This window comes from Siphateles boraxobius, unplaced genomic scaffold (assembly GCF_051911475.1).
Source record: "Siphateles boraxobius isolate OS27281-9 unplaced genomic scaffold, OSU_SipBor_1 66, whole genome shotgun sequence".
Taxonomy (NCBI): domain Eukaryota; kingdom Metazoa; phylum Chordata; class Actinopteri; order Cypriniformes; family Leuciscidae; genus Siphateles; species Siphateles boraxobius.
In genome coordinates this window covers 21,964,840-21,992,718 of record NW_027509193.1, presented here as the reverse complement: position 1 = coordinate 21,992,718, position 27,879 = coordinate 21,964,840, and the positions used below count along the sequence as shown (strand labels likewise).

Genomic DNA, 27,879 nt, shown 5'->3' with positions numbered 1-27,879 from the left:
CACACCCAGCGGCAATTCAGGAAAAACAAATCTCCGAATGCTCCACATAAAACTTTAGTCTCCCTACCTTACCATCGTGTCGTTTATTTTGATTAATATGTGCGAGGGAGAGAGGAAGACAGCGCTTAGTTTTGAGACGGTGAAGCCTACTTTCGCCTTGCTCCGAAGAGAGAGAGTGCGTGCGCGCGACCGGGGCTCTCTCTCTCTCTCTCTCTCTCTCTCTCTGCTCGATCAGTTTAACATGCGCCCTGTCACAAGCGCAGCGGTTCATCTACATTACCAGAGAGAGACAATTTTACTCACTGATCAAATAAGACTTTGCAGGACAAAGATTATCTTTGGACGCGGTGCTATGGTGCTTGATAAAGGACAAAAGGGACAGTTGTGAGTTCACGGTCTGTACATACTATGGCTGACTCAGAGCAGGAGCATCGATAAGAGGACTCGTTAACGTCGAGGGCATACAATATCGATGGATCGTAAAATTTAGAACCGGTTCTCGAGTGGAACCGGTTTTCGATTCCCATCCCTAGCTGACACTGTGCTCATGTACATACTGATATGTGTTTATGCCATTATGTTGCCGTGTATTCTTCAGTGCAACTGACTATACTGATCTAACTCCTTATTCACCGTCGTCGCTACAGCCGCTGAAGCTCTGCTTATGTACATACTAATATGTGTTTACGCTGTTATGTCGCCCTGTATTCTTCAGTGCAACTGGCTATTCTGATCTAACTGCGTATTTTCACAGTTGTCGTCGCTACGGCCGCTGACGCTGTGCTTTGTGTTTATGCTGTTATGTCGCCCTGTATTCTTCAGTGCAACTGACTATTCTGATCAAACTGCGTATATTCACAGTTGTCGTCGCTATGGCCGCTGACGCTGTGCTTATATACATACTGATATGTGTTTGCTGTTATGTTGCCCTGTATTCTTCAGTGCAACTGGCTATTCTGATCTAACTGCATATATTCACATTTGTCATCGCTGTGGCCGCTGATGCTGTGCTTATGTACTGATTTTATTTATGCTGTTATTTAGTCTTGTATTCTTCAGTGCACCTGGCTATTCTGATCTAACTACGTATATTCACAGTTGTCGTCACTACGGCTGCTGACGCTGTGCTTATGTATACTGATATGTGATTATGCTGTTGTGCTGTTATGCTGCTCTATATTGTTCAGTACAGCCTAAGTTTCTAGCTGATATGCAATTCTGGTGTAGCTGAGCAGCTAATTCGTCTGAGCCTGTCTATCAGCTGTGAGCACTCCCAGAAGAGCAACACTATTGGTTGTTGTTCTACTCCATGATTATTGTAAATGGTGCCAGGATACTGTCTTTGACCTGGTGGTTCCCCCGGTGTTGGATATTTGTTGCTTCCTGCAGCACAGACTCTAAAATAATGTGAGTGCACCTACGCTGAAGTGGCCGCTACTGCTTCGTTTCGTTCCCCGGTTACAAGCAGTCGATCGTAAGGCATGCTCTGGTGGTCAGATTATCATGGGAGCGAGGGGATTGTCCTTCACGGCCGCCTTCAGTGCTGCCGTGGGATCTACCTCTAGTTTTGAGGGCTCATTCTCTACCGCCTTTCGAGCTCTTGGTTTCGAGTGCAATTAAGGAGCTCTTCCTGAAGAAAAAAAGAATAACAAAATAACGCTCTGCTCCATGCCCTTGCTTCAGCTAAGCGCATTGGAGACTTGCATGTGTTCTCATGGACAGTGATATTATCTGTTTCGGACTGGTGGCTGCACTGTTACTCTGCGGCTGAAACGGGGCTACGTGCCTAAAGCACAGGATGTTTCTCTGCCCGCTTATCTACTGAGCTGTCATCCTCGCGTGACGCTGACGCACAGAGTGCTGTTTGCGGATGTATGTGAATAGCGCGGGCGCCTTCCTTTAGTCAGGCCAGCTTTTCATGTGCTTTGGTTGCTGTACTAAGGGAAAAACGTCAACTGTCTCAAAACAAAGACTTTCTTACTGGATTGTGGATGCTGTCGCGCTGGCTTACGCGTGTCAGGGGAAGGTTGTCCCCCCTAACATATGAGCTCATTCGACATGGGCTGTTGCCTCCTCGTGGGCCTGGTCTAGAGGTATGTCTTCCAGGATTTATGTTTTGCTGCTGACTGGTCTTCTCAGAACACCTTCGGCAGATTTTACTAGCGTTAGCTACCGTGTTCGCTGTTCGCTCTGCAGCGTTCAGTTGTGATTCTGACGCAATTGTCGCGCCCATGCATTTTATACTGCCTGCGAGCCTGTCAGTATTTGCGTACTTTGCGACAATTGGCCAGCTTTACCAAGCTGGCATTAGCCCATAAGATTTCAACAAAAGTGGAGAAGGGCGGATTCCCGCAGTGTAGCTACGCAATGTCTTGTTCCCGCCTCTCAGGGAACCGAGGTAACGATAGTAACCGGAGACATTTTGTTGCCGAGAGGAATGCGCACAGCACATATTTACATATTAATCTAAATGCCGCTCTCAGCAGTGTGGGTGGCGTCAGATGTTCGATAACAGTATATCGCTGGCCATGTATTTCGAACTTAATTTTACCTCAAAACGAAGAACGCCTTTAAGCCTTAAAGGGATAGTTGTCTCTGAGATATTTTGAAGAAAGTTTAAACAACATTGGACCCCATTGACTTTCATTGAATAGACAAAAAAAAACCTACAGACATGAGGGTGAGTAAATAATGACAATTAATTTTTGGGTGAACCAGCCCTTTCAAGGTTTCATAGGTCCAGTGTAATAGGCTGTTACATGTCACCATTTTCAACTGAAATCGGAACACTTTTTATGCGTTTTGGCCATTCATTTACACAACAACGTGTTTTGGGTGACTGAAAATGCAAACTTTTGAAAACAGGTTTCAAAGTACAACCTCTTGAAAACTTTACCATAATTCTCTTCGTGTAAACTACAAAAACACACATTTTTGAAAACGGTGACGTCATGTGCTACGTATTACGTGTTCAGATAGGCGCATAGTGTTTCTTTACAAAGTGACCTCGTCAACTACTGGCATGGCAGCAGAATACAGCGTTTTTTTATAATTTTCACTGATCCATGTAAACGGGGATCGTTTTGACAATGGTGTCGGCTCTATGCGAAAATGGCAAAGGAAAAACGTTTCCATTTTTAGTACATTGTTGTCATGTAAACGTACACTGAAGCTCCTGGAAGACTGAAAGGATGAAAAGCCATGACTGTGTACTAGGCTTGGGTATCGAGTATCGATTGGAACCGGGATGAGCTTTGCGATTTTCCCGGTATCGTTCAAAAGTTTAAATTTCGATTCCTAGTTTCGATTCACAGTCCGCCGACCGGAAGAAGAAACCGCTGAACACCAACAAAGAAGCGTCCATTGGAAGTGTTGGCATAACCGAGCGAAGCAACTCGAGAGTCGTCCTAATGCTGCAAATAGCGCGTCAAATTCGCGCCTACCGCGTCTAGTTATACGCTTGAACACTTTGAATCCATTTGCACGTCAAAAGCGAAATTGACGCACGTAAAAAAGGAGTTTTCGTGTCTATATAAACTTAGACATTATAAACTGAAAAGCGGGCCTGTCCCCATTCGCGCCGCAGGAATTTTTTACGCGTGTAACGCCTCTTTGCATTGAAATCACTCGCGCCAGACGCTCTATTCGCGAAAGATCGTTGGTTAGCTAGCTCATTTAAAATATACTGAACTTTTTTGACCCTGCCTCTTAAAAGAATCGGAATTGACAATCGTTAGGAACCGGAATCGAAACAAGGAATCGAAATCGGAATCGTTCAAATTCAAACGATACCCAACCCTACTGTGTACAGTGTTTGTACTAATCTCACTAAAATTCGTTTGACAACTTTTTTCCCCCCTTGATGCATCACTAATAACCTCAGAACTGATCACTCTCAATTTAGTCCGCCGTTACATGAGTTTCCTCTTATGCTAAGTCCATTAGTGTGCTGAACTATTGGATGTTTTGCATTTTATTGAGACAAATGTGCAGTTGCTGAAAGACCTACGTGATTTGAGTATAATGACAGGGGTCTTTATGGAAGGCATTTGTGTGATCTATTAGGGCAATAAATTGTCAGCAGAGCTTGTGAAAGTGCTTTCATTAGTGACTTTGGAGGAAGATGAAAGTCATCAGACTGCTATGACTGCGAGTCAATCCACCAAAAAGCTATTTTTAGCGTCTGTTTGCCAGCCAGGAACTAAACGTATTAAAAAATCACCTTTCAATGTTTTTTATTGCCATTCAGCCTAGGCTGATAGGAAGTTTTCTTCTGCTGAATTAAAAAGGTGCCTACAGATGGTCTGGAATTCATAAAACGGGATTTCACGCCGCACTTTCACCACTGTATTAGTTGGCTGTGGAAATAAAATCAGACTCTAAAGGTCCTTTCACCCCGTCTTTTGTCTGTTATTTGTTGAGTGCGGCTGGTGACTAAAGGGGTTTTTCGTGTTATCCAGGGGTTTACTGGCATGTCAGGTCTGGTCTTCTCAAATGGCTCGGAAGTTATGGGTTTCTAATGCCTGATTGTGTCTGATAGAGAGGCTGCAGATTTCTTCCTCTGTAGCTGCTGTTGCTAGCCAGCAGGTTCCCGAGGGCTCTCAGCTCTCTTGTTTGTCTTGCAGCGCTGACATTTTTTGGCTCTGTGCCCAGAGATCGTCTAGCTATTTCACCCCCCCCCCCCCACCACCACCTCCTCGTCTCCACCGTCTCTTCAACACGCTCATTTCCCTCCTTCCTCCACCTACCGCTTTTTCCTACAGTAGCCTACTTCATACTGACTTTGACTTGGACCGTATCATAAATACAGAAGAGACCAGCAATGTTGGCAGTTATGTTGTGGGATATGTATAAATCTCATTAGGCTAATTCTCCCCATGATCTAACACACAGGTAAAGCTAAAAGCAAAGGTCATTATGGACTGAGACATAATTGTTTTAATGTTTTGGCTATATTTATATATGTGTGTGTGTGTATATATATATATATATATATATATATATATATATATATATATATATATATACATATATATATATATATATATATATATATAAATACATATTTATATAGACTGACCAACCAATAAATAGATGTATCATTTAAATATATAATTAAAAATACATCTGTAAAACAGATGTTTTTAAATGCTACAAGTAAATTTATGCATCACACAGATATAATGAGCAGTATGAAAAATTTTGCTTTTCAATTTTTAGATTTAAGTGGTATTAAATTATCAGTCTTTTTATAAAGCAATTAAAAAAATCTATTTATACTAGTGCTGTCAAACGATTAAAATATTTAATCGCGATTAATCGCATTAATGCCATAGTTAACTCGCGATTAATCGCACATTTTTATCTATTCTAAATGTCCCTTGATTTCTATTTGTCTCATTATTTTTTCTAATTTTAATGCTCTTATCAACATGGAAAAGTGGATCAGCAGTAAGTTTGTTCTTAGCTGTGGTATCCATGTGCTTCTGTCTGAAGTCATCCATTGTAGAGCTTAGATCGGGCCCAAAAAATCAAGCCCGACCCGAGCCCGTGCGCATTGTGTCCGAGCCCGGCCCGACACATAAACTGTAATTATGAGCCCAAGCCCGATTTAAACCCGTCAATTTTTTTCATACGTGGGTCGTTATAACTGACGTTCTCAACTATTTTCTATGTTACTTTCTCCCGCCCGCAACATTTTTGTCCCGCTCCCGCCCGCAAATAGACTCTTTTTTTGTAGGCTACCTCCTAATACTTTCGCCTACGTGTCGCCACCATACACATCAGCATAAATGCTCCTGATAAATTATTTGTTATTAAAGCATTAACACACAAACCACTGTTATAACATAAAAGCAAGCAGGCTACTGAGTGCATGGTTTGGCATGACTGAATGCGCGCAAAGTGCGATCCCTTAATAATTCCTAAAAAGCTGACATCAGTTCATCGCCATCTCACACATCTGTTATTATCAGTGAAGCTGACTGCACAATGCATCTTCCATAATATATACACTTTGTTTGTTATAATTTGAGGATTTGCCAGCTTACAGAATTCAGCACTGAACAAAAAGTTTTTTTGAGCGGTGAGGGGAGTCTATTTTAAATGCTTCTGATGCTTCTTCATATGTCTGTGATTGGCTACATCCCTCAACGCTGCAAACATGTTATAAAAAGAAACTCTGGCCTGTAAATCGTTTCTATTTTGTTTTAGTTGTTCTTGTTGCTTTTCTGCAACATGAATAAAAATGTATTAGTTTTTGTTTTATTCATAGATATTTCTAGTTTGCGGGAGTCCCGCGAATCGTTTTATTCTCCCGTATCCGCACACAGAGTGAGTGCATTACCGCTCGAGCCCACCCTCGCACTCGGCCATCAAATCTAGTCCCGCGCCGCACTCTACTGCGTTGAGAGTGCACGTCTCTAGATCGGCGTCTCGCGCTCGCGCCATCCACTCAAAACGTACCGTTAGCCTACTACTCTTTGGCCGGCGCGCAAGCCCAAACAAGTACGTGCGGCGTGCCTGTTGTTTTGTTTCCGGTCTAGCTATCCGGTGTGATGTTGTTTGCTAGGCCAAAAAGAGCGTTAATCTCGCGATAAAAAAATTGACGCCGTTAAAATGTGTTTGCGTTAACGCCGTTAATAACGCGTTTAACGCACAGCACTAATTTATACACATTTGTTATTTGAATTTGCATGGTGAATCGATAAGAAATTTGTCTGTGACGCTCACGATCTGTTGCACTTATTTTGATCTTTAACATTAGATATTTTCAACTTTCCCTTTATTTATACAAAACGAATGCTTGAATCGTTTGCAACTGTATTGTCAGCCATCTTTCTCTAATCTCATCACTCTGACTCAGATGAAAGACACTTTCAGTTTATAAATGTAGTGCCCATTGTCCAACTGATCTATAAAAAAAGCAAAATAGTATCGATGTACGGCCGAACACTGTTAACACCACTAACACTGACTACCACAGCAAAATGACTGATCATGTGGCACTGAAGACTGGAGTAATGATGCTGAAAATTCACCGAGACTTTTGACGTCACATGATGTTTGAACAGTAGTGTATCAGTTGATATATGATGACCACCGGTCATCTCTCCTTTCAAATATTTATTTAGTGATTATTAGAAAAGAAGAGCCATTCATAGGCTTCCATCAATCTTGTTTTGGTGCATCTGGTTCATGTCACATTTGTTTATCTCTGATTCATCCACTCAGGCAGAGTGTACTGAAAACAGGTGGTATACAACGAAGAAAGTTCAAAGTCAATGTTTTTATTCCTAAAAGAAATGTTCCAAGCACATCCTTTTTCCTGTGAATTTCTTGTTAACATTCTTTTCTGACTATTGTTAACATAAGAGCAAACAATCAGACCAGCTCTAATACATTTGAGCTTTGTTCACAGATGGATTTTTTCTTTATTTAACTAGAAATTTTTACTTGATGCAGCTGCTTTCATTTATTTTTGCAAATCTAGTTTAAATCAGTGATTTCTGCTATATTTTGTCTTCAGGCAGGTTGGTCTGTATTATCTAATGAATGTACGGTTAGGTATTTTTCTCAATACTAGAGGAGAGAATGTCTTATGTTTAGGCCTAAGTGTTTTATCTTTGGTGGTTTGGACTTATTATTGGTGGTAAACCAGATTTTGTTTTAGTCTGAAAAGCCACACTAAGTTTATTACATTTGTAGGTTCACTTTCTTCATTAACAGACATGGAATATTTTGTTTGTTCTTTCTTTTCTTTTTCTTTTTTAAATCGGCTGCTGTATAAAGTAAAAAAATGCTTACTTAGGTTATTTTTGATGAAAAAATTTATCTTAAAATTATCTATTAGAAATACGACATTATAAATGTTGTTTATAATATGTTTTGGAGTTACTTTGTCAATTGTCTCTATTTGTTTTAAAGATTAGGACCAAAATAACTCACAACTGATCCTTTTCACAGCCTTGGGACAAAACGCGTCACACAAAAGGAGAACCATTTGATGGAAGAAAAGAAAAAGAAAAAGCAAGAGGAAAAGAAAAAGAAGGAAGCTGCTCAGAAAAAGGTGAGGGCTTCTTTCCTATGACCTACAAGCTTTCACCTAGAATCTTTTGGTTGCGTCCTCCTTATGAAAGCTGCTTAGCGGACACCTTACTGAGTCTGTCATAAGCTTCTGAGACATCTTTACCAACGTAAAGCACAGGTACCAAACTGAAGACCTAGAGCTCACAACAACCTGTTTAAAGTCTGCCTGTGAAACTCTATTCAAACACAGATAGACATTAGTGTGCTCACTTCTTAGACATCATGGAGTTACCTAGTATGTACATTTACTAATGGATCATTCACATCCTGCTGCTTTTCGGATTGATTTAGCACATCCAGCGTGATCTCTATTTAGCATAATACTGGAGCATATATCCATTATAATCCATCTTACATGTTCCAAGATTTATGGTCCACTTGTCATTTGTACTGTTTTTGTTTTGTTTTTGTTTGTTCAGAAGCGACAAGTTTTTTGTTATAAAGCTTTTGTGCACTAGACCTGTGAAAGTTCATCTCTCAGTCTACCTTTGTTCTTTCTTTACAGGCTGCTGAACAGAAAACCAAAGGTCAGTTATGATTCTCTTTGCAGTGCTGCACTAAAGCATGAAGTTAAAAGTGTTTTTTTTTAAGGATCTTCTCCATTCAGATATGTTCATACCACATGCATCTTGTCAAACACCTCCATAGAGTGGCAAAACCTACGTTGGATGTGCTGCAGAAATTTTTAAATGCTATTGTCAGAATTAACACAAACATAATACCATTCACTATAATGGTAGTTTCGTGTGGGACTGCAGTACATTTGATCAGAATTTGCACAGGTATTTATGTGGGTGAATTGAATGACTGGCACAAGGCACAACAGTTGGTAGAGACAAATCAACCACGACAGGTGACTGCTGAGAGATTAAGACGTTTGCACTTTAAACATTGGCAATTGGAATGTTAGTAAAATTAGGATTGTTTTCCTTAATGTAATCTCTAAGGAATTATTCACAAACAAGATGCTGAGCATAAAACATTTTACATTGTTCACAGTTTTTGTTATTTATCATGGAAATGGCAAGATTGTTAACAGGCGGCATCGTGTTTCTTCAACTGTGGTCACTTTCGACCCTGTGGACTTTTAGTATTCAACAGTGAAGAATTCCTTTGTCATTTTTGTTATTGCCATCATACCTCAAATAATGTATTCTGTTTCATAATTCATAATTGAATTATGTGATGGATATGACATTTAAAGTTTTTTAAATGAAAATCACAATTTAAAATGGCTGACTTTATCTTGATAAGTCTAATTTCATAGCTAACAGTAGATTAGTTCTAAATACACATAATTGAATTATATTTTTTATTGTTTTGTTTTAAAACTTTATATTAATAATTCTAGTATTTATGTACATGACAACTGAAGGACTGTTGTAGTTTGTGTAAAGATTTTAATAGTTTTCGCAAAGTAAATATTAAAATCTTTACTGTTTATTTTGCTCCTTTTGTGGCGTATTACATAGTAGATTATCAAATTATGAATTTTCATATTTTTAGATAAAATTTTGTTTAATATCTGTGTCTGGGACCGGTATAAAACAACAGAATATGTATGTGCATAAATTGTGTTTGCAAAGTAGCAAAATAATTGGAGACTTGGAGAAAAACCTAACAATTTTACAAAAAGAAACAAGCTAACAAAAAGTGCTTGTAGTTGAAGAAACACCCATTCATTCAAACGTATCTGTTCCATGTTAGTCTGGTTGTTAGTAGGTCCTGGTTAAATCCGTGTTAAGCAGCAGATCTTAGATTACCAGGAGAAATGAGAAGGGGCAGCACTGCAAGAGAGACAGTGGGAGCAGGAGAGGAGGTTATGTGCTGACATGTTTGGTCCTGGTTTCCTCACCCCATAGGCCAGGTCACGCAGCCTTCATTGAGAGGGGTGAGGTATGAGGCAGTAAATTTTAGATGGCAGAAAGGGCTTTTTCAGGGTTGTCATGGGGCAGATGGGAGGGGGCTTATGTCATGTGAGGGATAGACAGTCATAAATCTCATCAGAGCATCTGCTAATGCTTTACTCTCAAACATCAGACTTAACGCAGGAGGGAATGCTGGTTTAGTGCACGCAGGAATCTTCCGTTGCAAAATATTCTGGAGAATCGATTCGCAAAGCTATTTCTTCTCCACTTTCATCCCCCGAATTCCTATATCTCTGCGTGAGTCAGTGTTTAGAATCTCTTGTTTCTCTAATCGGAGTACACTAGGGGCATTCGTGGAGCTTTGCTAATTAGATCTAATCTGATTTTGCTTTGTTTCACATCTTTCTTTATCCCGTCTTGCGCCATAATACCTAAGGACACACATTATTTGCAGCTGATAAGGATATGTCTGTTCCTTCCGCCTGTTAGATCTTCTTGAATTTGGCTGACCTGTTTCTGGGTGGCTCGACATGTGTGTTAGATTTCTTCTGTGTAAACTAAAGTAAGATGGACCAAAGTGCTTGTTTGTGGAAAAGAGTTTGTCGGAGGTGATAGTGTAGTATAACCATCCTGGATCGATGTTGACCTTTTTATGCGTAAGCCTTCTAAACGCTTTACCCAAGATACTGTCTGTGTGACTGATCTTTTATAGTCTGACAAATGTGATAGAAACAAGTAGATAAAGTGATGTTTGAACCACCCCAACATGTTTCCTTGTAATTTGGCTTTTGTTGAAGTTGTATGTTTATGGTAAGGATGTGCACAATTTAGTGGGTTGTTGGAACAACTAGTTGGTCTTAAAGGGATATTTCATCCAAAGATGAAATCATTTAGTCTGTCATCATTTAGTCACTTATGTTGTTCGAAAAACTGAATGAAAAACTTTTTTCTGTGGAACTTAAAAAATTTAAAAAAAAATGTCTTTGTGTTTTTTCTCTCCTGGAAGTCAATGGTCACCAAAACTGGTTGGTTAACAACATTCTTCACAATATTTTCTTCTATGTTCCACAGAAGAAAGAAAGTCATACAGGTTTGTAACGACATGAGAGTGGGTGAATGATGACAGAATTACATTTTTTGGGGAGTGTACTGTCACTTTAAGGAAGCCATTTATAACTAGGCTGGTTTAGGCGACGTCCATCAAATGCCAGATGTGTTTTTAGCGATGTTTAGATGCTAATCGCAGTTGTTCAGTGGGGCAACTGACAGGTATTCATCCAACAAAATTACTAAATTATGTAACCTTTAGTGCACAAAATTACCAGTCATTATAAAAACAGAGATCTACGCATAAATAACAGCAAGCGATTAAAGACTGACAATTATTGTCTTGTGTTCTGAAGTTTGATGGCTCGACACAACTACTGTTATTCTTTCAGCATGCTAAAATGCTCTTTGAGAAGTACTCTCTGTGTCCCCTTTAAAGCCCTGACACTAGAAATATTAAAGCTAAATAAAAAGAAAAAAAAGAGTTGACCGCACTTATTGCCTTCTATTTGACCACTCTGACCACAAAAATTCACATAAAGGGGACATATCGTGCTTTTAAATCGTTCCTTTTTTTGTGGTCTATATAAAGCGGAACTGCAATGCTTCGGTCTGAATTCCTCATTATTATAGCTTTTCTACCCCTTTTCTGATGTGAGTCTGAGAGCAACTCGTTTTGGTGCGGTCTCTTTAAATGCAAATGAGACCCTTCATACCCCGCCCACTCTCCAGGTTGCAGAGGTGACACTCGTTTCAACTCCACCCCGTACGGCCATTTTTGTAGTTTGATAGCAGAGATATGATTATCTAGCGGCACAGAAACTTTTTATTCACACGTTATTAACAAAATGTCAACAACGGATGACTTGTCCATCAAGCCTTACATGTTCGAGCCAGAGCCGGACCCGGAGCGAGATGAAAATGAAGACGACGAATCTGCAGAACAACGTCTTCATATGGATGTATCGCAATGGTACGTTGTATGTCTAAATAAAGTGAAAGTCGATTATTTCTCTTGTTAAAACAAGCACACTAACAAGACAAATGACTACAGCCTAACCTTACCACTAAAAATCTGTATTGATAATATGCTAAATTTAGAAAAGCTTCAGAAAACACAGTAGCTAAATGACCATTGTCATGATGAAACTCAACAACAGTAATACTGCTACAGACGTGTAACGTTACTTACAAAAAAAAAGAAAGACAAAGGTACTGCTAAACCATTACCACCTTGTGTTTTAAGAAAGTAAAGTACTTTATTTTTATTAACGTTATTTACAGCTTACTGAAGTGCTCTGTTCGTCGTCTTCAAAGATAGAAGGAATTGACCCCTCATTCAGACGAAGTCTATCGGCAAATCCTTCTTTATTCTGGCGGAGGTTGCTGAAGTAGTTATCCTTGAAGATACTACAGTTTCGCAGCGAGAAATAAAAATGGCGGATTGCTCGAAGTGTTGGGCCGGGAGTCGATGTCCTTATTTGGCAGTTCCGCTGCAAATACTGTGACGTAATTGTTCGAAAAAACGTCATAGAGAATAGAAAAATCGGAACAGGTTGCAAAATATGACCAAAACAGAATATAAAGATATCAACGAAGCACCTGAAGAGACTAATTTCAACTTTTCTGTACTTATAAACGCTCCAAATATACAACAAAATGCATTTACGGGCTAAAAAAGTGGATTTAGCATGATATGTTCTCTTTAAAATGATTTGAGCTTGCCATGCCTTGCCCTAACAAGTATATTGAATATGTTCCTATGCCAACAATATCTTCTGTGAATTCTGAAAGGACATTTTAAATTCAGCATAGTGCCACCTAAAGAATCAGTATGATTAGAGAAAGGTGAAGGTGAGCTCTGAGGCAGGAATCTCTGAAGAGACTCGTGGAGGAAGCAGCGCTGTGCTCTGGTACTGAGTGAGCAGTGATGACTTCAAGACCATCTTTCTCTTTTCAAGAGGGGCCCAGGAGGGGGCTATATACACATGCACACAACCTGGAGAGATTCACAGGGAAGTGCTTTTGCCAAACCGACAGAGTATTTTTGTGGAATGAGGAAGGAGAGAGAGAAAAAGAAGTACAGAAAAAAAGTTGGAAAACGCTGTAGGTGTTTGTGTCAGTGGAGGAAGGGAGCAGTGGAACTGTGTGAAAGAAAGTGTGAGAACCTGCTTAAGTTTCCTGTCAGCTCAAGTCTTTTGGTTTTGGCCGCAAAGAAGCTCAAAGGCCTCTGAAGATTTTTAGACAACTGAAAAAACAACCATCCCCCCTTTTCCCCCTCCAAATCTCTTTCTTTCCCTTTCACTTTCTAACTCATTCTCTTAAACTTAATTTCCATATGCGCACACACAGACACATACCTCAAGGACTAATCAGATTTGCTCCTGATTATTAAGGTGCTAAACCAGATTCCTGTTGTTTCCTCATGTTTTAGTTCAGACACCTTTTTTCCCCTTCAGCCACAGGAACTTTCTGTTTTGCTCACCTATCAAATACTTTTGGTCCTGTTGCCCTTAAGATACTTTCAACCCCAGAAAGAACGTCTGTGACCCATTTAACTTTGTATTGCATATTGCATGTAAAAATAATGACCAGTTATCGCAATCAATAGTTCCAGTTAAAACTGTGCCAAATTCTGCCAAAACAATCATATTATTTTGCATGGATTATTTTGATCTTGGTGTAAATATTTTTGTATATTTATCTGTGCATAAACTCTTAGATTTCCATTTTGAGTGTGGTCTGGCCCGCTTTATAGGTCAGTTTCAGTTTAAATTCAAAATTAATATTGAGATGCATTGCAATTAGGTTTGGGCGGTATGATGATATATATATCGTTACCACGGTATAAAACGTCTCTCGTAAGAGATTTTGCTGTATTGTGTATATTGTGGTATGTAAATATATAGCACTATTGACACTTCAGAGTGATGAAATGCATGAACGAAAATATAAACTTGATGTTAAAAAGAGTTATAAGTAGGGATGTACTGAAATGAAAATTCTGGTCCGAAACCGAAAATTCTGGATGCGCTTGGCTGGAAACTGAAAATGACTTTTTTAGAGTTTTATATAATTATTCATTTCTTATTTTAAATAAGTTTTGTATAATTGTACTATTATTAGAATTTTTAATGAAGTTTGTCATTTTACTAGCGTTGCCCAGCAAACAGAAACAAGTCTACTACAGAGAAATTTCATGGTGGTATGTTATTTGAGCGGACTTTGCTTTTCACTCTTGCGCAGCGGACACACATAGTGGAACCCTGAGCAGTCGTTTCAAAGTTGTGTATCTTCGGAAGCAGAGCCATGTGCAAAGTTACAAAACATGCTGCGTGAGAGTGAAGTCAAGTAAAAGTAAACAGTTGGGTGTAAACCGGATGTGTATCAGTATAATGGATCCGTGCATTTGGTCCTAAAGTGACAGCAGCCTGTTCAATTTCTAAGAGTTTCAATCAGTTATCTGGGAAATAAAGTTTTGTGTTAGCAAGTATTTTTAAGAACTAGAAGCTGTATTTTGCGAAGGTTTGCACGGTTCAGGTCATCAAATCTTAAAATATTCTAAACAACATATTTTCAATCACAAGTGTATATTATACTTTTTCTGTGGAGTAGTATCCGTAAAAAAAATTATACTTTTGGTTGAACCATTATAAGCATATTTTCTTCAAATTGTACCTCATCTTGTAGAGAAACGCATAGATCATGGGTATAAAATAGGTATAAAATGTATCCTGTAGTTGAGAGTTGCCAAATAAATGTCATTTTGTCAAATATTCTTTATAATATTTCCCTAAGACTGCTGCTGTATTGTATTGTAGTGACTTTAGATTGTCTTGTTTCTAAACATCAGGAAAGCTTGATCTGAAACTGTTGTTCAGACAGCCCTGCTTATCTTAAGGCCCTTTCGTACCAAGGACTGTTACGATTACTGTAACCATAAAGTTTTAAATATTGATAATAACACAGAGGAACAATATTGTTATAATTGCTGTCAGAATGATTTATTTCCAGCTTATGAACGATAAGAACATTAACAGTCAATCAGAATCCCCCTGACTTTAAAGAGCGAGGGCATTAAAGCGGCAGATGATGTAACCGCAGCACACACTTACAATGAACAGAATTTTATTGTCTGTTGGTGTGGATGCCAAGATATGTATTGTTATTGTTATCACTCTTGGTGTAAACAATCCTTAAGTCTGTTTGATATGGGGGTCAGGGGCAGTTGTAGAGGGGTCTATGTCAGGCTGAATAGCTCACTCAGGTTGTTTGTCGGTTAACACCTGCTCTACTTTAAGAACCTGCTCATTACAGCTCCTTTCAATGCCATATTTGCAGAGTTAGGGCTTCGTTAATTACTGGTAATGACTTAGTCTGGCTGTTCGTCCTTGAGTTCCTCAGTTCGTAAGGAGTTTGATCCCCCGAGACCTTGGCATTTGCTGTATGAGCAGAGAACCTATCTTACCCAGACAGCCTATCTGAGAGGGCAGCCGCTACCCACTGTGAGCATGCAGGGCATCGAGCAGAAGAATGACTCATGGCTTAGTTGACCATACTTTTTTGGATGTTTCATTCTTTTAAGCTCTGAACTTGCTTTTTAGAAATTCACTTTTGTTGTTACTAAAACGTCTCTTGGCAGTAACACAGACACCAAACTTGAGTCTGGAAAAGTATGGAATTTTGAAGTGTGTAGGAATCCTGTATAAATGAATTATGTTTACTATTTTCAGGAGTAAATCTAATATTTTCCTTTAAATTCTGTCAAATTTGAGTGTTTATTTGAACTTCACCTTCATGGCATGTAGTTTTCTGTGGGTTGCTTTGACTCCTTCACGTGTGGCTTCCTACAGTGAGATTGTGAAGATGTTTGCTTTCTTATGCATTCAGATCATGAAAAGTGTGCTGAGCATGTTGAAGTCCTGTAAAATATGTGCTCTGCCAACTTTTATCACCGTCAAAGTCTCTTCTTTGTAATGGCAGGCACAGTTTGAATTTCATAAAGAAACTGCCAACGCTCCACATTCACGTGCGTGTTAGTCAGCTGTTAGTAGCAGGCTCTCATAAGAAGCCCTGTTGATTTGCATTGAGAACCAAACACACTGTGGTTCAATTGGTTCAATTACTGAACGTTTGTTGTTTAATAAACCGCTGTGTAGAGCTGGATTTTGGACCAAGAGATTTCACTATGGGTGGGGGGCAGTGCAACAACACAGAAATGGAAAGCAAGCGTTTGACAAAATGCTGTGTGGCTTGTTGCACACAGGTCAACACAGAAGAGAATATTTTATCGCATGTTGCCGTTTTATCGCCTTGTGCCTGTGAGGACACTGTGTGACACATGCTGCTGCTGTTGAATTCTCGAATGGTCGAAGAAGCTTTTGGTGGTTTGGCTGATTTGGAGAGAGTGTGTGCTTGAACCGCTGAAGATGGTGGTGTGCGTGTGTGTGGGGAGACAGAAACATTCTCTGACTGGGTCAGTATTTATAGCCTCCCTTAGGCAGTGCAGCCTTCCGCCATCTTGTCTTTTTGCCAGCTGTGTGTGAATTCACACTAGCTCAATCTAACTTTAAAAATGACTCCGTTTTATAAAAGTGCTGTGCTTGAGGGAGTGTGTGTTTTGATTTGTGGTACATCACTTACATCACAAAAGGCCCACCATAGTAGTTATAGTAGAATAAAGGGATAGTGGGAGACGCACACAATGGCTTATAATAGAGATGTCGGTCTTCATAACATTTTTGTCTGAATGTCAAACAATTTGTAGAATGTGGAGTGAAAGAACGTAGGCAGACATGTACTGGTAGCACAGGTCAGGTGACCCAAGCTCTGGAATCTGCTTGTCTTTACGCACGTTCCTTTGATCATAAACCTCTCACTCATAAGACCCGGCCTGGACTAATTCCAGCCGAGGGTGTCACGGCAGGTTACGGTGTGGTTCCTCAGTGTTTAGCAGTTAGCGGTGCTTCATCCCAGATTAGAGGCTTGTGCAAATTGCTTTGGTTTAAGAAGTGGCCTGAGTCCAAAGATAGCAGATTCTCCAGTGAAATTTTTGGCTTCATTGTTATGACACAATGTTGGGAAAGTTACTTTGAGGCAAAGCAATCATAATTTAAAGTATTTAAACTATAGTCTCTTTATGAAGTAGTTTTTTTACTTTTTGCTAACCACATTTAAGCTATTTAAGAGAGCAATCAATTTATCTTGCACAAAAGCAATGAGCAATATCATGACATATGGACATATCATGAAAATCTGACTTTTTCCGTGTTTAAGTGCTATAATCGGGTCACCGGTGCATCCACCAACCCAGAAAACGTGAAAAGTGACAACCCAGTAGCTTTGTTTTGGTAAGCCTTTCTCTACAAGCATGTCAAAAAATAAGTCGATCAGATTTCACTGCCCTTCTGATGTAGGAAAGGGATCTTATTATAATACTACCGCCCCTCAATTTACACGTTTCCACCCACGGCGCAGCCATTTGGTTTTCGCAAGCGACAACAGTGTCACCAGTTCTTACACAATGGCAAAAGTTCAAGAAAAGCATGCAATCTCTCGCTCGGGCTATATACTTGTGTTTTTTTGACCCAAAAATATCACAGCTGCCCTATAAAGACATCAGGGAACTGTGTCAACTTGTGTTAAAGTTAAACATGACGGTACATTCAAGTCAATGAGATGAAGCAATATAACTCCACAACAACTACATAAATGTATCCACTTACCATTCAGAAACGTCCAGGTCAAGAGTTGCATCTAAAAGTTGCCACCTCTTCCTGAGTCTCTCCGTAAGGCTGCACTCCGCTACTGGCTATTTCTGAGATTTTGGATGAGTGAGAAATTGCGTTTTTTGTTATTGCCGGAGTATCCGAAGCTCGTGTAAAGGAGAATTAAAGGGACACGCTAAAACGTTACATTTTTGTTCACACCCAAAAAAGGGCAAATTTGACCAGCTATAATAAATGATCTGGAGGGTTTTTTGAGCTGAAATTTCACAGACATATTCTGGGGACACCATAGATTTATATTACATCTTGTGAAATGGAGCATGATATGTCACCTTTAAATATAGCTAGTAAAATGCAAGAAATTAATGTTTTCTATTTTAATAAATATTTAAAATTTAATTAATTCCTGTAATGCAAAACTGAGCAGCCATTATTCCAGCCACACGCTCCTTCAAAAATCATCCTAATATGCTGATTTGATGAATAGAAATGATGAATGGCATTTATTTGAAATAGAAATTGTATGTAACATTATAAATGTTAACTGTCACTTTACATCCGTTTAATCCGTTTAATGCATGCTTGCTTGCTGAATAAAAGTATTTATTTCTTTAAAAACAAGTTATTTCCCAAACCTTTGAGTGGTAGTGTATATTGATAAACAGCAGTATTTAACTAAATATTAATATTCTCCTTTCAGAAGTTCCTGTCCAGTGTGATGATTTAAATTAGTCAATCTTTTTATGAACCAGTTAATTACAAATAGCCATCTGGATTAATCATTTCACTAAAATGATTTGGACTTCCCAACATTTCTTTAGAGAGATGATGAAGGCCACAGTAGGAAAGTCCCTTTGAGTATTGATTCAGTTTGCTGGTGTGTAATACAAAGTGTTATTTGACATTGTTACGTTATACTGGAACAACTACAACATTTTGAATTCAGTTGATCTGCTGTCACGCTAGTAAAATAAAGTTACATAATGCATAACAAAAGGAATTGAACCTTATTGTTATTGAAACAAATCATTTTTTGAAGTGAATAGCTTAATTGTACAATTAATTGACATTTTACAAATGCATTAATCATTTCTGTTTAGTGTTATGACGATCCGATCATTTTATCACACTTTGTTAGCATGTGCCAGAGAGGAGGGGAGGGTGTTCATTTGAAGTGCTGTTAATTGAGGGTGACTATGGTAAGGATTCCTCTCTGCTCTGTGCTCGTCCCATGAGACATGTCCCCAGTCGCTCCAGTTTTCATGTAGACCAGCTCCCTGTCTCCTCCTCGTGTGGGTCTTTTCATCTTTCTGCGAGAAACCGCAGGCTTTAAATACAGCTACATATTTAAACGCTGCTAATTAAGATCTCCGGACTCATTCGTGCAAGGTTAAACATGGAAAGCGATGAGATTAGCATGATAGGCGAGCGTTGTGATTATTTCCCTGCAATGTCTTCCACTGATTAATGATCTTATGTTTGAAGCTTTTGAAACGTAACCATTGGCAGGGTCGAGACACACGTCACTCTCGGCTGTGTAGATCGTATTAGAGCTAATCTCACTGTTGCAGGGTATTGAACTCTCTGGCCACGAGCTGGCTATTTTGTTTGACATCTAGAGTTTGATACTGTAAAAAAAAAGATTATTTGCTTCAGCTAATGCAGCGCTAGTCAATGTTGACAAAGCACACATACAGACCTCAAGCCATTTTTTATGATGCTTGATGCTGAGATTCTCTTACATTTATACTGGTATATCTGACACCCAAACAGAAAAATCGGTTTGCTCTGATAAGCTATTTTACGGTGGCTAGTTATACTTCTAGCTTATTATTGTTTTGAGTTTATTATTTTTTATTATTTATGATTCTTTTGATTTTAACATAATGTGAATCTGAACAGTCTTTGGACTGTATCATGGGCAGAGCATGAAAACTTTCTTGCTCTGAAGCGACAGTGAGCCACCGTTAATGTGTAATATTACACATTAATATTACACTTATCTTTAATTTGTTATAAATAATATTTTGTTCTTTTGTCAGTCAATTTCCAATAAAAAAGTAAAATAATCAACAGAAATAAAGTTAATGGATTTTGTTTGATCAAAAAGATTGAGCAGATTGTAATTCTGAGGAAATATTATTAGTTTAAAATAACTGTTATTTATGTTAATACATTGTTACATTTATTTTATTCCTGTGATATGCATCTAATCCTTCAAAAATTATTCAAATATGTTTTGATGCTTAAGAAATATAAGACGCTATTAGACATAAAAATTTCTTCAAAATAAATAAAAGTATTAATTATCTTTTTCTTTTTTAAATCATACTGACCCCATACTTTTGTTTGGTATTTGTGTAAAGTGTTTCATTTGCTGAATTATGAAAAGAATTCAACGGAATTATTCACAACGTAGTATATCACAGTTATTGTTTCCAGGTTTTCAACTGAATTCACAGTTATTGAATCCATTTTTATTTTTTTAATTGTTGCTCTATATAAACATGAAGAGGTTATTGCATCTGCGCTTGCTGACAAAGCACAAAAATGCAGTGTCCTCCCCATAGCCATTCAAATTGCAAGGTTCCTTACATAGCAGTTATAATGAAAAGTATTACCCATCATTTCCTGAGCCAGCTGCTTGGTTAACTGCACATAAAGCTGCCTTGCTTAAAACTATATTATCTGTTAACATCTGCTCACTCATTTTGACCTGTCAGTTTATTACATTTTGTGCATCCTGTCGCAGCCTGTGTGAGGTTTGTTTGTGTTGTGAGGAAGTGACAGATGCTCTGCTGTGATAAGATCTGGGAGAGGCGAAGAGAAAAAACAACTGCAAGGTGTGTATCTCCATAGCAACAAGCTTAGTATGGGACCCGGGGATGCACAAGGCATCACAAGGTGTCACCCTAAGGAGAAATGCTCCTGAGGACGTGCACAAACAGAGGATACCCTCTGCACTCTGAGGCTTGAAAATGATCTCTCACTTACTGAATTATGGAAAATACAATAAAAATAAAAAAAGATTTTTACAGATAAAACAAAATAAGATGTCAGATGTTTCACTGTTTCAGAAATATTCTCTCAGTAAGGAATGTAAATGGGGGTTAGAAGTTATGAAAAAAAATTAGTCTAATGCAAGTTAACATGAAAGGATGCGATGAGTGAGAATTTGGTGAAAGAAACTGACTGACCAATGAAAAGTTTCTGTTGTCTTTTACAGTTTGAGAGCAAGTAAATAAATAAATAAAAAGGTTAGAGCTCTTGCCACAGAATGGGGTTTCCACAGTCCTGCAAAACCTAGAGTGTGTTTTTTCAGGCCTGGAAAAGTCTTATAAATTTCTATAGGTGTTAGAAATGAGTGGTTCTCAACCAAGGGGCCTCAGCAAACTTCTATGTGCCTCAAGACTTAAAATGATTAAAAATAAGGCAAAACGAGCATTCAAATAAGCTAAAAAAGCTATCAATGTGTTTCTTTTTTTAATTCACCCTCTCTTGTTTTTGTTGTTGTTGTTCTTTTAAGAACAGGAAAACCTGGATGTATAAGGAAGCCTAACTGTAGACCTGAAATAAAATCATGTAAATTCAAAATCAAATCTTTTAATACATTTTATGAATATAAATTTTTCTAGTTATGATAAGCTCTAAAATATTTATCAGGTAGAAATTGAGTGAAAACTATTTTTAAAGTTCTTAATCCTTATTGCAATGCGGGTCCTTTGAGGCAAAACGTTTGAGAAGAAATGTCTATTTATGAAGTGCTATCTCTCTTAAATATTTTTTTTAAACCCTGTCTGCTCACAATTGACTGAAAGTCATGAAAAAACCATGGACGTTCACTGGTCAGAAAGTGTGGGACCTATGACAGGCTTGTGATATTAACAATATCAAGCCTTTTCTCAACCAATGTCATGGAAACTTGAGTTTTTGTATAGATGCAAATCATTTAAATGTTTCCAAAAAATAAAATCAAGTTTTTTGTTTTTTTTATTAATTTTATTATTGTTTTCTCCGAACTTTCTTGGCAGTTGTACATGATTTGAGTTCCTTAACTATCATTGTAGCCTATGTTTTACAAACTATATAATGTTTGGAAAAACAAGGACGGTTTAAAATAGTGCATTGCAAAACATTTACAACAGAGTCTGTCAAAGTGACAGATAATGATTTGTTAGCACAATATCTGCCTGCTCTCTCCTCCACAGACGGCCACTAACGTTCAATTATATTGACCTCAAAAACCTGTTCACTCTGTGAGGTCTGATTCCCATTTCCACATCCCACTGCCTTTGTTTTGTCTCATAACTCACTTACAGTCTGAAATCGGTGCTGGAAAGCGCTTTTGATCAAAATAAACCCACTCAGCGCTTTTTGGCCTCCGTTTGAAGTCACTGCTCATATTGGAAAGCCTGTCATTACGCGTTAGCAGCATGTGCGGAGTGTGTGTCTGTAGTAGGAGGCACAGTCCGTGTGCTGTATTTACATTTAAGGTGTCTCCTCTGTATTTAGACTGGGCTCGGGTCCTGTAATTTCATCCTACCAAGACATGTTATACCATTCTCATACCTTTAGTGCTTTCATCTGTCCTGTGAAGTTGAAGAATTGAACATTTAATGCAGGATTTCATTTCTCATCAGACAGTAAATGAAGCTGTCTACGTAAAAGCGAGAGAGATCTGTAGCACGCTGTAAGAAAGTACTCCCTCGGGCCAATATAATATGCTTTTTTTTTCTCTTTGAAATGAAATGCGGCTTAATTCTCTGAGAATTAAAGATGTCTGTTTTGCAAACAGACATCTTTAATATCTAATGCGGCCTCCCCAAAAGCTGATGTCTGCTTTTTCCTGTGTCAGTCTTTTCTTTCCATTTTATAGCAATTGTTTTATGATTTATCTGAGCGCCTTTTTTGTTTGTTTTTTTGATAAATAATATATCAAAAAGCTTTTGCATTTCTCCACAAGCAGTGTTTGTTCAGTGTTTCTGTTCCATAAGTAGATAGAACAATGGTAATTAAAATAATTTTCTTTGATCAATCAGTTAATATCAACAGCATTAATGGCATAATGTCCATTACCACAAACAATCATTTCTTTCTTTCTTTTTTAAGTAACAGTAAGGCACTTACAATGGAAATACACAGGGTCGTGCACTTGCAAAACATGGGTTTCAAAGCAGAAATGTGAAGCTCAGGGCAGATGAACTAGTTATTCATCACTGTAATGCATATAAGAATGTTGTCTTGTATCCACTGGCATATCATGTGAGTTGTTTTCTGTTGGTGTACATGCTTGCTTCACAACTACAACAAAAAACTTACAGATTTTTTTTAAGCATATTAAATGTTATATTATATTATCATATTATTTTATTATTATTGTTATATTAATATTTATGTTGTTAGTATATTATTATTATAATTACTGTTATTATTATCCCATAATATAACATAAAACAGATCCTTGCCAGATCTGTGTCAATGGTCTTGTGAGTTGCCTTCAAGCTCTTACACGTGAGAGTGTGTATTAGAGCGACAGAGCTTTTAAATAAGTCTCAGTAAACTGGTTAGCAGTTACAGCATTTCAGTTCACATGAATCACCCAACGGTGTAATTGTTTGAGAATTTGTGTTGTGTGTCCAGTGTTCAGAGAGCTGGATTTAGATGCATACACACAGAGACCCCCCCCCCCCCCCTTTCTAGGACTCATTGCATCTCCCTCCCCCTTCCACTCTCATACCACCCCTCGCCAGTGCTGCGTTGTGATTGGACAAGTGCTGACAGTTTCCACAGAAGCTTCTAGAATACCCTTCATAAAAGGGCCCTGACTGCAGCAATTTTTCAGTGCCCTGGGGTAAAAGTGTCAATCTGCAGGTACTCCCAAAATAATCAAGAGAAATTAGCCATGCGTTTGGCAGTCCGTATGCTTCCCGTAACACGTTCATAATCGGCTGTAACAATGGGCTGACTCAGACACGTATGTGAGAGGAGTGGAGGAATCTGTAGCGATTGGTCGGCCAGCTCTTGGCAGGCAGGCTGAGCTGGACTTAATCAGGGATTGGCGTCACCGATTCCAGCTTAGCACTGCGACTGCGCCACTGGAGAGCGTCTGTGCTGCTAACATGCCATGAAAGAAAGCAAGGGGCCACGACTGGGGGAGGGACTTGCATGTGAGGGAGAGAGAAAGGGAGAAATTGAAAGGACATGTTCATACTAGCTAAGGATATATGTTTTCATGTAGCATCCAGGCTGTGTCACACTGGGCCTCCCCAGTGCATAATCTATAGTGTATGTGATTGTGAGCCTCTTTCCAGCCTATTGGAAAGAAGCAGTGGATACTGGAGAATGTAGTTAACCTGATTACCACAAACCCTCTTTAATGAGTGCATTAAAGACCTGACAGAAAACGCAGTATTTATACTTACACAAATGTGAAAGAGGCTGTGAGGCAGAGATGAGTTCTTATTTCAGGTCCAGTTTCACTCTTCATTGAATACTTTAAAAAAAAATCTTTATTTTGTTATCTCTGATCAAATTCTCAAAGAAACTAAACTGAAGTAAGTAAACCCAACTAAACATAGATGTGCTAAAATAATGATTGAATCAAGTTATTTTAAAGTAAACCATTAGCTAACAATTACACATATTAGCAAGCTAAATGTACCTTTACACATTTGTGGTTAGGTGTTGGCAGCCAAAATATGAAACTGGTTACATCCATTGCATTCCCAAGTATAGTCCAAGTATTTGCTTTTTTATTAAAGCACTTTGAATTCTTGTTAGCAGATCTTCAACCCAAACACATGTTCTACTACACATCACTGCAATGGTAACACCCCAAAAACACCAACATAACAGAACACTAAACATGAATGAGGCTTCCCCTTTTCTCAGCTTGGTAAAAAAAATGCATTACATAACACTTTGTAAACATTTACTCTCCCTATCCAGTCCCATGCAAATTATGATGGGTTGTGGAAATCCTTTTAACAGTTTATGCAATGCTACTTTAACACAGTAAAATCATTCATGTAGTCCCAACTCTAATGGATTAAGTGGTTGATCATGATGAAATTAAAATGACAACATCTCAAAAGATTTTCAACAAGCCGCAAAATCCTTTTTTTTGTGGTGTATTTTCAATGTGTTGATTGACCATTGAACAGACTGTACTAGTTAATCATGTCATTGATAATTCTCCCTACACTCTCAAACACCTTTAGTAGTCATTTAACATTCAGTTATGTAATTTGCAGTGCTTGTTTATCAGATGACTAGATAATTCCCTCATAAAGTATGCAGTCTTGTACCTTTGCCTTTTTCCTGATATTTATATACGTACACTTATATGCATACTTAATACTTAGATGCGGAGCTGTTTTTTGAAGTTTTGTTGTCTGTTCGACAAGGTCTTTGTGTGAATAATTGCAGTGTATCAGTGTAGACCTATCTTTGAATGCATTTTGATATTTCCCCCTCTGTCACCCTTCCTAAAAACTCAGAAGCTCCTGAAATCAATGAAGCCCAAAAACCCACAAAGTAGAGTCATCAAATAGTTTTTGGTATTTTTTTTCCTCCAAGCTTCTGCTCCTCCACCAGACAGTGGTTTATCCCCCAGCAGTATATGCATCTCCCCCCGTCTGTGAGATAGGAGTGTGTTACATAAGTCCGGCACACATTCACAGATATCTGTGCTCCCACTGCTTCATCTTTGCCTCTGCCTCAGGCGGAGATCTGCTTGGATCAGTCTCTCTGATGGCTAATTGTGTAACTGTTTCTACCTCCTCCACAACACTGAGGTATTAAGATAAACGACACTTTCGTTTCTTTTCGTCTCCCTCCCCAAGCGCCCGTCAGCGCCTGTGATTGGTAGAGACAGGCGAACCGACATCCTCAATGGTCTCGCACCCGCTCATCCCTCCCAAATCCTCTCATAGTCATCCCTCTAAAGACACTTCCTGTTTGCTTTCGTTATGGCATGTGCTAAAATTAACTTTATGCTTCCCTCTCCCCCTTTTCTCTCTCTCTCTTTCTCTCTCTGTCTGTCTTTCTCTCGCTCTTTCATCTCTGTGTCCACAGTGCCAGACTCTGCCAAGCCCAGCCCCACCCCTCCTCCCCCCACCAACCCCAGCACCGCCATCAACCCGTCCGTGCCCTCAGCCAGCAGCAGCACTGGTGGCAATGGCAAGCGCGCACCCTCCAGCAACCAACAGCAACAGCAGCAGCCGGCGGCCCCTCGCTACCCGCCCAGAGAGGTGCCTCCTCGTTTCCGTCAACACGAACACAAGCAGCTACTGAAGCGGGGCCAACCTCTGCCCGCCGGGAGCACGGCTCTTGCGCAGCCGGTGTCCGCCAGCCTTACGCCTCAGACCTTCTCCTGCCAGACCCACCCAGGTCAGCCTCTCCTCCATGATGCACACGGCATGCTGAGTCAGGGACAGGTTGCAGCACAGAAAAATCTCACGGCCTTTGTGTCGGCCAAAGTTGGTGACCATGTGGTCTTTTTTGTCGTTTTATAAAAGTTGAAGGAAATTGGAAGAGCTGGTTGTGGCTAAGGTCGTTTGAAAGCTGGTTTGTACAGGCTGTGGTGAACCCGTGGTCATACAGTACATAGTGTAAAACTATAATATAAAACTGTGTTCTTAATAAACGGTCTACCAGCGAGGTGATAAATGGAGACTTGAAGACAAAACAAATTACAAATAGGCAGAGAAAAGAAGTAGGGCTGAGACTAACGATTATTTTGATAATCGATTAATCGGACGATTATTTTTCCGATTAATCGATTAATCGGATAGAAATTAAATTAGATTTTTTTTTTATTATAACTAAATAAAACCGTAAATCAGGGTATTTATGTGTAAAAGTGTACTTTAAAAAGTGCAAAAGCCACACATTGAGTTTTACTAATATCAATATTTGCATTGTTTTTAATGATAATTGCTGATGGCAAGTTGACAAACATGATTATTGTTAAAAAAATGATATCCAACATATTATGTTTTAACACAATTTTTGTTAAAACAAATTTACACAGACATGTTGTTCAGATGTGAATATCTGAACTAAAAACAAACTAAAAACATCTAAAATATATAATTCATTTAATTTTTATTTAAAATTAATTATATATAAGGAATATAAGGATAAAGAATATAATATATATTATATATATAATATATAAAAGAATATAATATAAGGATAAATTGATTAAATAAATATAGAAAGACTGAAAACAATTGTGTGAATGTAGAGCCGCAGTAGATCGCGTTTGAAAAACAATTAAAACTTAGTAGACAAATGCTATAAAAAGAGAACGGAATGGAGGTAACGTTACCCAGCAAGCTAACAGGCTTGAGTAAAGGACAGGAGAAATTATGCATTAGTGCACAAGCATTCGCTGAAAACCACTGAGTACAGTGACTAAAAAACAATATTTTACTGCTGCTGTTATTAACTGCCTTTGTATTTAATGCTTCACTTTGTAAACACCGTTTTAATTTAACCTATTTCTGCGGTAGCGCTATTTTAATCCATCACTTACGTTGCGAGCGAACTGATTGCACAACCTGATGCTCGAGACAAAATACAGACATCCCAGAAGTCCCAGGAGTCTCCCGCATATTGATTGCGGCTCCCTGATGCCCGCGAATTAGTTCAAACTCCCGTAATCTAGTGCGCGCAAGCAAGAGCGCGCATGCGAGACAGAAGAGACTGCTCCAAACCGTGTAGCGCGCGCGCTCGGCAGAGCGCCTGAGGGAGAGAGACCTTGCGTGTGTGTGCGTACCAGTAAACGCTCCCCGTGACGTAAGCAGACCAACTAATCGATAATGACATTCGTTGACAACGATTTTCATAATCGATTATAATCGATTTTATCGATTAGTTGTTGCAGCCCTAAAAAGAAGTAGACTTTGAGAAGCAGCTGCCAAGTTTTGCACTGCATACTCTAAGCTGAATAGAAAAGTCATTAAGAAAATTAAATTGACCATTCTTATTTTTTATGGAATACATTTTTTGGAATTTGATGGTATAATCATTAGGCCTGGGTAAAAAAGGATTTAACGATTGATTGCACTCTTAATGTACCCAACAATATACCCAAGAATCAAATTGAAATTGAATTGAAATTGTGAATCGGAACTGAAACA

General features: G+C 38.7%; 1 protein-coding gene across 5 annotated transcripts in view; it reads left to right on the top strand.

The window, feature by feature from the left end:
• The window catches only part of tnrc6c1 (trinucleotide repeat containing adaptor 6C1), a 55,585-nt gene that overhangs the window by 7,831 nt on the left and 19,875 nt on the right, over positions 1–27,879 (top strand). For 4 of the 5 annotated variants that reach the window (XM_077212950.1, XM_077212949.1, XM_077212948.1 and 1 more), the window contains exons 2-4: positions 7,966–8,068; positions 8,594–8,615; positions 25,808–26,122. In XM_077212950.1, coding sequence (XP_077069065.1) covers positions 8,006–8,068; positions 8,594–8,615; positions 25,808–26,122 — 400 coding nt within the window. In that variant the 5' untranslated portion in view covers positions 7,966–8,005. The remainder of the gene's footprint in view (positions 1–7,965; positions 8,069–8,593; positions 8,616–25,807; positions 26,123–27,879) is intronic. The other variant, XM_077212952.1, reaches the window with a different exon arrangement.